The 14,419-nt window shown below is 37.5% G+C and overlaps 1 protein-coding gene across 2 annotated transcripts in view; it reads right to left on the bottom strand.

The window, feature by feature from the left end:
- Window positions 1-14,419, bottom strand: part of nfkb1 (nuclear factor of kappa light polypeptide gene enhancer in B-cells 1) — a 63,666-nt gene that overhangs the window by 45,544 nt on the left and 3,703 nt on the right. For both annotated transcript variants that reach the window (XM_017706261.2, XM_017706262.2), the window contains exon 3: window positions 12,888-12,969. In XM_017706261.2, the coding sequence (XP_017561750.2) occupies window positions 12,888-12,969 (82 nt within the window). The remainder of the gene's footprint in view (window positions 1-12,887; window positions 12,970-14,419) is intronic.

Raw genomic sequence — 14,419 nt, 5'->3', positions numbered from 1 at the left:
CGTCGGCTCTGTGTGTGTCATTCTGAGACCAGCTTTTATTTCACAGCGAGACAGCGTGGCTTTAAATAGCACGTTTCCATTATGAAACAGAGATTTATACATTTTCACTGAAATGGCTGGCGTTTGCTGTTGTGTTCACAGTTTAGAGAAATCCAGGCCACATTTCAGGAAACACGTGTAAGCGTTGCAGTCATTCTGAACAGCAGTGCTAATTTTAGATCTCACTGAGGCGGCAGTGTCGTAGATCAGGGGTGGGCAATGTGGCTATATATTACCATTATGAAGATAAATTGAGTCACTGAGTACATCACAGATATGGTCAGCACTTCTAGATCAACAAACAACTATACATATTATTAAAAAAGACAGATTTGGACCACTTATAGTCTGTAAACAACAACTACTGTACTGTACATTAACCACACAGTAACAAGTACTCAGGCCCTGTTTATGCCTGGTATTAAGGGGGAATTCCACTAATGTCTCAAAAATTCTCCATAATTAGATCATTCAGATGTGAAATGCTCCATTCTAGAGAACATAACAGAAGCAGAATTGCTCACAGTGGTGGCGATAGGAACCAGATGTTCACCTCTAAAAGCTCCATCACAGAAAGTTATTACTTGAAATAATACATTTAATGCCTGGCAGCTAAAACATTTCCCAAAATATGTTGTACAATAGTTTTGCAAAGAGATTTTGGGCTGAAACATATCCTCTAAAGTATATTTATAGTTAAATGCAGGCCATTCTAAGGCATAATAGTCCCCAAAGAACATATTTTACCACTATTTTACCATCACTACATACAAAAACTAAGAAGACACATCTTGTTTCACTGGTCGTTTCAGTACATAAATGGCTATATTTGAGTTGTAGACATGGTGCCTCCAGATTCCGATCACCACCACTGAGAAGAAATCAAGTTTCTCTACAATGAAACCACTTGGAATGATCTCACTGACTGAATTATGCAGAATTTTTAACCAGTGGAATTCCCCTTTAACACTCATCTCAAGTGATCTGATCACTTGTGGACAGTGAGACGAATAGCCGTTTACACCTGGCATTTCCATGTGTCCTGAATCTCCAGTGACTGCTCATGGTCAGATTTCATGTCTGTACTTAGCACGGTCCAATTGATGATGCAGGTTTATGCCAGTTGTGATTGGGGTCATAGGTTTTACAGACCGTTTCAACTGTCCGCCAAGTACATTTTGTCCATTTCAACTTTGGAAATCACAGAGAAAAGTAAATATACATATTCAGTGTTTCACATATGATGGAAAAAAACCTGGGGGAGCACCACTGGTGGGATCGGGAGGTTATGAAAATTGTGGCCTCTGTCTACTTACTCAGGTAAAGTAAAGGTTTATTAAAGACGAAAGGCTGATCAGGGACACTGTGAGCCAAGGCTTAGTCATTAAACTATAAAATATTTACTCTGAAAACCGTTCAAATGGGCCATACGTACTTGGGTGGTCATCAATATGCTTTGGGGGAGGGGGGGACACAAGCATAGCCCATGTGTGAGAAACACTGATATTGTGTTTAGCGAAAAAGGCTTGAGGCATCACAAACAGCCAATAATAATCTCTCAAAATCACAATAAATAAATACACAGAATACAAGAAGTCAAAAAGAGAGGTTTCAGCTAGCGCCATCTGTACCCTCCGTTTTTGAAATCAGAAAAAAACACATCAATGATAGTGCCAAAGTCCAAAATATAACTAAATAAATAATACAATAAGATGACCAACCATTCTCTGCTGCTGAGGACACTGGACCTCATGGCACATCCTCTAACCTACATTCTGTAATCATTTTCACTTTATTTCATGTAAACTGCTTTTCTTTCTCATCACCTGTTTTCTTTTTTCAGCCCACTGTGTCCTACATTTTGGTTTCAGTTTCGACCAAAGAACTTTATCACGATGCATCATGAACAATCACTGCATTTTACAGTTAATATCTAAGTTCACAGGCGGATGCAATGAGCAGGGAAGGAGCAACGAGGACAAAGGCAAATCGGTGCAAAAAACAAGCCAAAAAATAAAACCCGCTCCAAAATGACAAGGAAAGATGTCTGGTTCCATTGACTCGCATTAAAAGTAAAGCATGTTTTATCTTTCTCCTATAAAGGTGCTATTTTGGAGAAGGTTTTGATCTGACAGCAGTGATCATCACTGTCCAACCTGTTCAGGAGGTTTCTAGGCTTCTAAACCTTCTGGGCTTCTGCCATGTTGATATTTTGTAATACATGCTCCTGAAACCATGTCAGTCATGCAACTGGCAACCATGCAAAGCACTTCTAAGTACAACTGCTGGATGCTTAAAACAACGCTGACCGATCTGACAATCGCTTTTCATTCAGGGGTGATACTGACCTGTTTCGCTGCAAACTGGATCTGCTTGTGTACGCTTGTATGATCAGTGGTGCAAATCTCAAACCTCATGGTTAAATCTAATTACAATTCTTTGCATCATGTGAATCATTAAACTGTTATATTATTTTGGGAAGATTCAGAATTAGTTTTATATATGAACATGACTGGAAGACGTCTGTACACAGCACTGTATACAGACAATAAAAACAATACACCACGCTGCTCTAATATTTTTAGCAATTTTTGTGTTTTGGAAGAAAAAAAAACATTTGACTGACTTACTTATTTTAAGCTTTAATTGATTTATTTAGTAATGATGAGGAGTGGCAGATCTGCCTATTACCCTAAAGGAGATAATGACTCAAGTGGTACCAGCGAAGCTGGGCAGAAGGACCTGATCGATAGGAAAATTGTCACTTATACCCACAAGCTACTGATTAAAACTGCCAAATGTGAAATTCCAATATTTATCAAATTCAATTAAAAAAATTCATTTCACATTCAATTGTAGAAGCTGGTCATACACAATAGCTACAAAAAGCACAGAAGAACAGGCCACTGCTGACCATAAATAAACATAATAATAATGATCTATTTTGCTTTTAATGTATATTTAAATGTACTGGAATATTTTGTCTCTGTTAGAACCAAACCTGGAAAAAAAAAGTTATTAACTTTTAAGTTAACAAGATTTTGATCAAAGTTTTGGAGCATTTTTATTGGTCTGTTATATAAATTTGTAGGTATATTATATAAAATATGTAAAAAAAAAAAAAAAAGAAAGAATAAAAAGAAAAGGGAAATTCAAGCTGATGATTTGTAAACATTCTGAGTGAAGAATCTACACTCATATGCAAATCTTTGAAAACCCCTGCATAAGACATCCTCTACAGGGAAAAACTTAAGTATGCCTTCTACTTATTTGCTGATTTTGACATGTTAGGAAAAGAAAAACAAAATATAAAAAGTTTTGCACGTTACACTTTATGTCCTGCTCTTTTCCCCCCAGTGTGTTCATTTTAGTAAATAAACAGTAATTATGCACTAAAATGTGCAGAAGTGTGTTCTCTGTAGAGGATGTGTTCATTTATTATCACTTAAAAAATCAACAAAACATGTAATCTGACCAGGGACTCCACTTTTAATGGTAATAGACAGAAATACATTCTCATAAGAGTTTACTGAACTGTCTGCTGTCTAAAGTAACTGCTTGAATTAAGGACACTTCAATGCTCCAAGCTAATAATCAGCTGGTAGATGCTTTTTTTGCAGTGTGCATACTGTTTCACTCATGCAGCCACTTGCTGTTTAAGCTTCTATAGACAACAGCGCCATCAAAAATATCTCAAATTGGCCCTTTTTCCAAAAGTTATCTGGGTCCTAGTCCAGGGTAAGAACCACCCAGAACTTTTGGAGATGCTTGATGACTGTTCAGTTATTTTCTATTTGACTAGCTATAAAAAGAAAGAAAGAAACAGTAACTGTATCATGTGGACATGTTTCCAGTCATGAAAAGTCTCAGAACTTAATTACTTCATTAAGCTTTAATTGACTCGTTAGCTGACGATGACTGCTGGGATAGGCTCCAGGACCCTGAGGGAGAAGCGGCTTAGAGAATGGATGGATGGATGGATGGATGACTCGTTAGGAGTAGGTTAGATAAGTTGAAGACTGCCAATTAGGAACTGTCAGCTGATGAAAACACCACAGCATAATAAATTCTCTGACTCTTCAAATCTTGCACTAACACTCAACAACCATGGGCTCCTCTAAGCAGCTGGTTATAGATCAGAAAATCAAAGCAGGAGAAGGCCGTAAAACGATGCTGATCCACTGCAAATTCCAAATGGCATTAAGAAATGGCAGTAAAGGGAAACTGTGGAAGTTAAGGCAAAATCTCATGGACCAAGAAACCTCTCAGAACTGCTTAAATGCTCAACAAAAAGTCAGAGCAAAACCCCCAGATGACAGCAAAGGACCTGCAAAAAGCTCCAGCTGGCACAGTAGTGGTGGTACACTATACTACACTGCAGCACTTCTTGCATAAACATGATCTGCATGGAAGGGTCATTAGAAGGAAACTTTATCACTTCATCACAAAAGTCAATGTCTAAAGTGTGTGAAACACCTTAATAGAGGCTTTATTTTCAGAAACAAGTGCTGCAGACCAGTGAAATAAAATTAAACTCTTTGGCCACCAAAGGTAACAAGGGAGCAACATTTGATGACAAGAACACTGTGCCAACTATTAAGCATGTGGCTGCATCTATTTTGCATTGACGTTGTGTAACATGTTGCGCATGCAAGATGGCCCAAAAATATCACAGAACTTGAAACCTCTGCAAAGTTAGAGTGGGTGAAACTTCCTAAAATAAGAATCGGGATGCAGTGATGCTTTAACACCCCTATGTACAGTGTTAAAATGTCTGACTTCGGTCAGTCACAGCTCTACCTTCTTGATCTCTGGCCCATGTCGCTACAAAGCACAGCTAGAACTTCGAAAGGTGTTTTTGTTGCCTGGAGACGCGTGAAACTCAAAGTTGCCTCTGAGAATTTGTGTTTGCTTAGAGGAGCAAGTCTCTGCCTCTTCCTGTGAACAGGGACACAGTTCTGACCACATCCTCTCCACAGCACAGGGCTGTCAATAAGCGAGCTCGTGTACCGAACCTTCGCCGTTCCTCAGCAACCCTCGGTGCGTCCACTGCACACACACGAACACTCAGTTGCTCACAGGGAAGAAATGATGCAATCAAGCCCACCACAATCCAGCGCTAAAATTAGTAAGAGTGTGTAGCAGGGGGGTGGATGATTTTCTTATCAAGATAAATACATCACCACAGGTTATGGTGGGTGCATCAGTATTTCTTGAACAGTGGACAACTGCATGTACGGTAAAAAACACAGATTTAGACCAACTATAGAGAGCCTGACAACAGCAACAACAACAACCAAACAGTGTACAATAACTACATAGAAACAAGCTGATTGAATGTCAGTCCATCATGATATCATTTCATTTTATTAATTTATTATTTTTACCAGCTGTTATGTTTGGGGGTGCACAATAACACCAGAACCATATTGTTATTGGCAGATAATTGTTATAAATATACAGTATAAACATATACAGTAAACATATAAACCTATACAGTACTCTGCAAAAGTCCACCACCCTTAATTTTGTTAATTTGCAGTCATTAAGTACAAGTCATTAATTTTTCAGGAGACATTTCTGAGGGTGTTTGATATAAGACAGTTCTTGCACAAGAAAGAAAAAAAGTTAAAAGAAACTAACAAGAGTTTCTAAAACTGAAGTTTTCTAAATGATTAAAAAAAAAACTGAAAATGTGACTCCTAACAACCACCTGCAAGACCTAGTAGACCACCAAAACTGTCCCCATGAGAACAGAATGGACTGCCAACCTTAACAACACTGAATGTGTGCGGGATGACCTGGATATGCAACCAGCTGCTAAGACGGAATTTTGAAGTGTGGAAAAAATATCCTGGCAGATTTCCAAGAAAAACTGAAAACAAGTCTCCTGAAAATCATGAAGGCTGTAATAAAGGCAAAGAGTGGGCACACCACATATGGAAAAATTTGATATTTTTTTAGCTGTTCCATCAGCCGAGAAGACTTTTATTATATATGACACTCTCTCAGGACAGTTCTTGACCTGCCTAACCAGTCCTAACAATTAAGGCCTAATGAGATAATTAAGAGGCTCCACAAGTTGAATTTAAACACCTGACATGCCACAAACACTGTTTTATTATTTACTTGTGTTTATCACTTGCGATTATGATTTGGCGAGGGGTGTCAAACTTTTGCACACGACTGCATGGTAATTACTAACAGTACTTTAAAAATATGACTCTAATAAATATGAAAATATGAGGAAATTTCATATTTGTGTAGAGACAACAGGGAGTTAAGCAACATTCAGGTGGACCTAAAATCTGGAACCATATTTCTCGATAAATCAGCTGCCGATCAGCTCGCTGTGCTGTATTATTTGCTGACACCCACTTTCACTGCAGAATATTTTTTTAGAAATCTTGACACTTGGGGCCTGAATCATGGATAATAAGTGAAACACGGACCGATACAATCCTGTTCGTTTTATCTGCTGAAGGTTTCCTAAGGCAACTGTGCACACACACGAGGCGTGGTTCAAGATTTTCAACTGTCTATCTCACGATAAACAGAGAAGTGAAAGGATCAGACAGAAAATAGAACTGGCTCTGCATTTCCTCCACAGTCCACACACAGTATCATACACTCTAATAAGTTACTAGGCTGAGGAGAGATTCGGGCTTAATCGGTTCATTTAGCTTTATGTAATTAAAGTCGGAGTTAAATATTCTCTGTACACATGCTGAACATTACGGCATTAAAATCCTGTTGGAACATCAACTTTAAACTGTAGTTTCCCCTAATCCACTTGCCAAGGCCTCAATTAGTCAGAAGTTATTAAAGCGCTTAATGTCAGGTGAGTCAGAGCAGGTGTTACAGCTCAGTCGTTACAAAAAGCTGTAAAAAGGCAGGTAAAATGGAACAAAGTCTGCCTTGCCCTGGGAGCTCATAATGGCTGGGCATTTTTAAGTGTAAGGACTGTAATGACATCTTTATGTGTAAGTTCTAAACATTAAAGTGCCCATACTGTGGGGACAAAAAGTGTTTTTTCTTGCTTTTTCAAATTGAAATGTTTGATGTTGAACATAAACACTGTTAATGTTTCAAAATATACCATTCACTTTTTATGGAGCCAAAAACAGGATGTTTTGAATTCACTGTATTTGTGATGTCACAAAAGTCAGTGTGGCCCAAAATGTAGGTTACATAATAATTAAAATTTATGGTTTCAGTGTAAAAATCACAGCATACATGCTGAGTGCTTAAGTAAACCCTCTTTTTTAGGTTAACAGTGGCCTATTATTCCAGGATGTCGCTTCACTTTTTACTAATAAAAAATATTAAAAATAACTTTTAAATTAAAATATTAAATCTTAAACATTTCTAAAAACTGAACAATACATAGACTAACCTATGTCAGTATTGCTTTCTACTACTTGCACCACAAGGCACAAGTTATCCACTAAGTTTTAGTGGAATTGTCTTAAGTAATTTAATGTAAGTTGTACTTGAATTGTCTGTTCCACTTTAAATGGAGCAGCAGTTACATTAAGGTTCCTGTACTGATCACAGAATGTAACTGCTGGACCATTTATGAGGAACAGAAAATTTGAATGAACAAAAAAAAAAATCAGCGTATTTCTCAAGTTATCTGTCTTGTGTGTGTCGCACACATTCGAGCCTCCGACCAGCCCACACTGCTGAAGTCATTCACACTTCAGTACCAGCTAGTCCATGACGTGTTGTCGTCTGATGCAGCTGACAGACTTAAGCCACTTCTTGGGCACTGCAAGAGGAAACAAGCAGAGCAATTGCCCTAGTGTCTGTTTTAGGCTAAGGCCAACCCCAAAAGACTGGTCGCTACTTTAGTTCACGGTCTCGAAAATAAAGCAGACTACATCAGACGAAATGGACTAGCAGGATGTGATCAAGGGTCTGCTGTGTTTTCGGTTCCATTTAAAACATGACAAACTCCCCCTTTTTTAGCCATTCAGCTAATGTTTGCATGTTGCATTGGGCCTCATTCACAAACACCTTCCTAAGCTTTTTCTTAAATTTGTTGTCGAGAAAAAGTCTATATCAGATTTATGATGTGTTCTCAAACTGCAGAACTGTTAACACCTTTGTGCTCTTGAGATACTGTTTTTACTTAAAAAGAAATCCTAAATAAAACCATTCACACTACTGCGTGTCAGAATCGTTGTGAAAACTGAGTTTTACAGAATCAAGGAATCAAGAAACAAGGGGGCAGGACAGGGAAGAACTCAATGAAAACAAAAGCACATGGACAGGACTGGGAGTGGCCAATCGTGACAAATACAGGGATTAGATCAGACAAACCAGTATACTGTCCACTACTACTAAATCAACCTGTAGGAGTTTAGCGCTGCCCATTCACACAGATGTTATAAGCAGTGTTTAAGCCTGGATGGCTTTCTGAATGAGGTACATTACAAGCCAATAATAGCACAGATCATTTTCATATGTCAGTGTTAAAAGTAAACAGCTTATATAATTCTAAGGGATAAAGAGAGGCTGGGAAATTATCATGTAAAAATGAATATAAATACATAAAAATATTAAAATAAATATAAAAACACTGTTTGGTTTATAAAACTAGACATAGCAGAAAAAATTATTGCTCTCGATTTTTATCATTTTTCAGTTTTTGTCATAATTAGAAAATGCCTGTTGTCCCTTATATGGTATGAAAATTTCATGATGAATGGACCAAAATAAATGGCCGAAAATTACTTGGGAAAATGTCTCCATTGACATTTTCCTTCTCCTGTAAAGTTACCATTTCGGAAGTATGAGGTTTTGTTCCGAAAGCAGCTATATATAAAATTCAAGTAGGACATGTGCCCCTAAAACTTCAGTTTAGTTCATCATGCGGTTCCTAAATCAAGTTTTTACTGAAATGGGCGGCTGTTGCATTTGCATTAAAGTTTATTGTTGTAGTGCAATGAGCATAACTACTGCACCAGTGCAAAAGCAACGGTTAACCACACATCCTCTGAAAAATAAATATAACCTCCATTCTTTAGTCCTTAGTCTGTTCACTCTTTGCATTTTTACAGCTTCCATTCTTATTTGTAGACTTGCTTCAGTCTTTCAAAGAAATCTGCAAGGATATTTTTCCAACACCTGCAAAGTTCAGTCATAGAAGTTGGTTCCATTTTCTGCTTCTCACAATCCAGTTAACCCCAAACACGTTCAACAACGTTGAGTTCTGGACACTGGGGTGGTCAGTCCATTGTCCTGAGAACACCAGCAGCTTCTTTGTTTCATTTGCAAGTCTTTTATTTCCTTTTCTTAGTGGCTTCCCCACAGCTACACATCCTTTCAAACCCCTAGTGTTGAGTTATCTCCTCACAGTGGAAGAATGGACAGAAACTCCAGTGATATTTTTTTTTTTTAAGACATGAAGCAAGAGTGGAGCTTGAGTGGATTATCTTATGTCTAAACTAATTTAACTTGTACTTTATGGCTGTTTTGTCTGGAAAGTAAATACACGAATGGTGGTTTCTAACTTTTGCACAGAACTTTATTCCAAAATGTTGAAGCATAATTAGGACTCGTTGCGCTAAATAGCCAGTCACCTCTTACTTTCAATGTAGCTCTTTATTTGATTTATTTAAACAAGCAGTTGGTTTATAATTTACAAAATAATGCTAGTTTGGCTCATTTTCAAGTTCATATTGCAAGTTTGCCTCATAAGAACTGGAAACGTGCTACTTCGTCAGGTTTTCGCTTAACCCACACAACCCACAGTGTGAGCTTTGGGTTAAAAATGGCTAACACAAAAATCAAGTTAAAAAACTGCCACTTTGGCTGGAAAGAAATCAAACTGGAATCATCCATAAAAATGTCTTGGTATAACCAGCGCATCTCTAATACTGACACTGATCTCTATGCATTTCCACTTCATCTAATCTTTGCAGTCATAATGTTTAAGAGACCTTTACCAGTCCTACAGCTCGTATAAACAGTGGCACACTATGCAAACAAAGGCATCACTACTCACTTAACCTTAAGTGTACATCCTTTACAGGACACCTGCCAAGATAAATACTAAGCAACATCTGTACAGACTTATGTTATATAGAATAAATCTTACATGAGCAACCTGACAGCACTGTACGTACTCAAGAAGACTGTAGCAATTTAGCTACAACTGCTAAGGCTTCTATTTCCATTTACAGCATTTGGCTGATGCTCTTATCCAGAGCGACTTACAATTTGATCATTTTACACAGGTTGTCGAAGGTGGTGTTAGGAATCTTGCCCAAGGACTCTTATTGGTATAGTGTAGGGTGCTTGTCCAAGCAGGGGATTGGACCCCAGTCTACAGCATAGAAGGCAGAGGTGTTACCCACTGCACTATACCAACCACTAGGATGAGGCAAAAGCGAAGTGCTGCCCGAATGCCTCAAGCAGCTTATGCCCACTTATATATAATGTTTTATTTACAAGGCTTAACTTTGCAAGATGGCCATTTTAAAGGGCCACTGTCATGAAAACATTTTTTAAAGCTTAAAAACAATATCATCTCCAGTCCTTGTATATAAGCTGCAAAAACAACCTGCTTGGGATTTCTTTGTTTTTGTGACGCCACAAAACCAATGCATTTTGCATATATGGCTGTTGTCGGAAGAAAACCTCGTATCTCCAAAATAGTAACTTTACAGGAGAAGGAAAAAACCTACTTTACTTTTAATGGAAGTCAATGGAACCAGACATTTTTCCAAAAAGTTTTGGGCCGTTTCTTTTAGTCTGTTCATCATGAAATTTACATACAAGGTAAAGGCCAACAGGTATTTTCAAATTATGTCAAAAAACGGAAAATGCCAAAAATGGAGACACGAGGTTTTCTTCTGACAACAGTGATATCTGCCTATACAGCTTACAGTTTAGCCATGTACACTCACATTTAAGTTATAAGGAGAGCTAAGGCATGTAATAATGGATGAACAGAAGAAAGAGCAGTGTAACACATCACATGTAAAGAAAAACAGAAAGGAACTGAGTTAATGATACCTCAATAATGGAAACAGTGAGGGTCTGGCTGATCTGAAAATTCCTCAATATTGATACCGATATTAAGCCGCCAACATGTCTGATAATCAACAATATTGGCTGATGTAACTATAGTCAACCCCTTGAGACCACTGGTGTTTTCAAAATGCACTTTTATCATATTCTTCATAACTTTCATATTTCATAAGCTACGTTCAAAAGGTGGGTGTCGTATGAGGCTGTAACTGTCTTCTTTCCAGTCAAATAGACAGGTAATGTAGTTTTTAAACCCGAATAATAAAAGAAACAACAAATCTGGGCTATGAACTATAAACATATGGCGTCTCTTCAGCGATCTGCTCTGTAAAAATGACTTTTATACAAAAATACAAAGAGCGTCTGAGATTTTTGGCTTTCAGCAGTAAATTGTAAGCATATAGCAATATTTGTGATCATAAAACACATTTTCAGTTCATTTGAGGGGAGCTTTTACAATAAATAAATAAACAAACAAATAAATAAATAAAATTTGCCTCACGATTTGGTCACGTAAATTCAGATGGACAAACCAAAATACACCCATGAGCATAAGAGGTCAAGCAAAATCTAGTGGTTTTAGTTAAATAGCGCGTGCGTTTACATGCACTTAATAATCCGATCATAACAGGATTCCTGCAGTTATCTGATTATTCAAACGGTCACGTAAACAACATACGCCAATTTCTAAGACTGGATGAAGGTTAAGAAATCTGATTAAGAAATCTGATAAAGAGAGCTGGATTTCAGCTCAGTATTCAGATTTCTCAGGCTGCGCGTGTGGGAAAACAGACTGCTGTTATCGGCTGGTTGCAAAGCAGAAATCTGATTACTGTCTGACTCCTTTAGACCTGGAGTTTATTATTAACTCATTCATTATCTGATTCCACAAGTGCATGTAAACGCATTGATCGGATTACTGAAAAAAATGATTTTCTGCAGTTATTGGATTATTTAGTGCATGTAAACCCACTCAATGTTTTAATGACTGGTATATATATATGTATATATATATATATATATATATATATATATATATATATATACACACACACACACACACACATATACATACATACATACACACACACACACAACAACAACAACAACAACAACTCAGAGTCACTTGAATGTTTAAATGGCTCTTCTCAAAATCTATGTGGTTCTTCAAAGAACCTTTTGAAAATGGTTTTATATATAGCGCCACTACTGCTGCAAGTCAAAGAACATGGGTACTCCATGGAACCCTTTTTGTTAACGCACCAAACCATTATAAACTCTTTTCACTTTTTTATCAGATGTATCTCTTCATTATAATGTAATAAATATCTTTTATCTTTGAATGGATTTATAGCGATGGTCCAAAATGACTTGGAGTGAAGTACTTTTTCATTGACTTCCATTAAAAGGTAATAGGTTTTGTAACATCAGCAGTAAGGTTCTTTTAAATACTGGGTTATTTGGAACGCTGATAAGCTCATGGAACATGAATATAAGCTGCTGAAACTGATAAACTGTATAGGCTCTGGTGAGAGTGAAATTTCACTCACAGAAAAACAAGAAGGAGCTGTCACACCTTGCTCTGGGAGTTGCCTCAAATATCAAACAAAAGGCGTTAAGCGACATGTGTCATTGCGGCTCGTCTAGTTCTTCCTATATCAATTTTTTCCGACTTGGCCAATTAGTCAAAATACCCATATATGGGAGCTTTTACAACTAGAACTTATTTTAGGTCCTCTAGTAGAGTACTTGATTATGATGTGGCTGGTTGCTCATTCATGCCCTGCCTGGGGGCACTGCACTCTTACCTATTCTTGGCGTGTTGGTGTGTGAAACAGGTGGGAAATGTTGGTCCACTGGGTGCATCCATGGTTGCCCAAAGTCTAAGAACTAAGCAGAGAGAAAAAAAATGACATTAGATCAGCAAAATATTAACATTTCACTACCTTTCCAGCAGAAACCTTGTATTTACAAAAAAACAATGAAAATGATTCTGTCTCAATATTGATTCATTTGAAAGTGTTTAGCCATGTTAAGTGATCCTGTGGACTAAAGAGTTTAGAAGTTCAAAATGATGGAAAAATATAAAGATTCACAAAATTTGTGACGTTTTTTTAAGGAGCTGTATTGCATGATAACTGCTGCATAACATTACTATGAAAATAACTGGCAGACAGATGATGTTTTAAAGGGGAACTCTTTTTTTTTTTGTTAAAAAGGGGAACTCTTTTTTTTCCCCCAAATGTCTGCATATTTAAATGGCTAAGATGTCATCCACAGTCATCCAGAGAGGCTTGATCTGAAGGTCGCCATTCTAGAGTAACTCGCACACCCAGTTCACCAGTGGTATTGTAAGGAACCAGACGTCTGAAGAGTAATACCTCTAAAAGCCTTCTCATAGCAAGTTATTACATGAAATGTGCTGTCTGAAGCCTGAAACATTGTTTCATGACAGTTTGAAATGAAGGTTTTGGCCTAAAACATTGTTTTTTTAATACAATTATAGCAGAGATTTTATCAACATTGCAATTTCTGTGTATGTATTTTCACTGGTGGTTTGGATAGTAAATAAAATGGCTACACTTGCTATGCAGACATTGTGACCCCTGGTTCCCATCACCACCACTGTAAAGTCGACAATTATCCCTACAAGGCAGCATTTCACATCAAACCACATTGAATGATTTTGCACCATAACCATTCAGTTATGCAGAAATTTTGAAAAAAAAAATCCCCCAAATTCTTTCAAACGGACAAATTTCTGTATGATTTGTACGTTTGTATGTAAATAACGCCATTCAGAGCTGTATGATGTGAAATGGTTCACTGTAGAAACACTCACAGACTGAGATTTCTTTACAGTGGTGGTGATAGGAACCAGGCGTCTCGATGTCTACAACACAAATACAGCCACTTTATTCACTATCCGAAAGGACCAGTGTACCTACACGTGTCCTAGAAATGGTAGAATAGTGGTAAAAAAATATGTACCTCTCTATGAAAATGCTTAAATAAATAAATAAATCAAGCTTACATTTATTGTAATAAATGTCACAGACGTCATGCAGCGTGTTATCGTTTAATGCAAATGCTTTCTAAGAAATAGCTTTTCAGTTCAGACGTTTGGTTCCTATCACAACCACTGTGAACATTGCTGACTGGGTGTGTTTCTTTAGAATAGCAAATTACACATCAAACCACTCTGAGCGACTTTGACGATGACTAACTAAGGCCAAAATTTGCAAAAATCTGCGGAGTTCCCCTTTAAGCAGGTGGATCTGATGCGAGCGCACAGCACGATGCAGAAGTACAGCCCTGACTTAGTCACATCAATGGATCA

Source organism: Pygocentrus nattereri, chromosome 14, assembly GCF_015220715.1.
Source record: "Pygocentrus nattereri isolate fPygNat1 chromosome 14, fPygNat1.pri, whole genome shotgun sequence".
NCBI lineage: Eukaryota > Metazoa > Chordata > Actinopteri > Characiformes > Serrasalmidae > Pygocentrus > Pygocentrus nattereri.
This window is presented reverse-complemented; position numbering and strand designations above follow the sequence as displayed.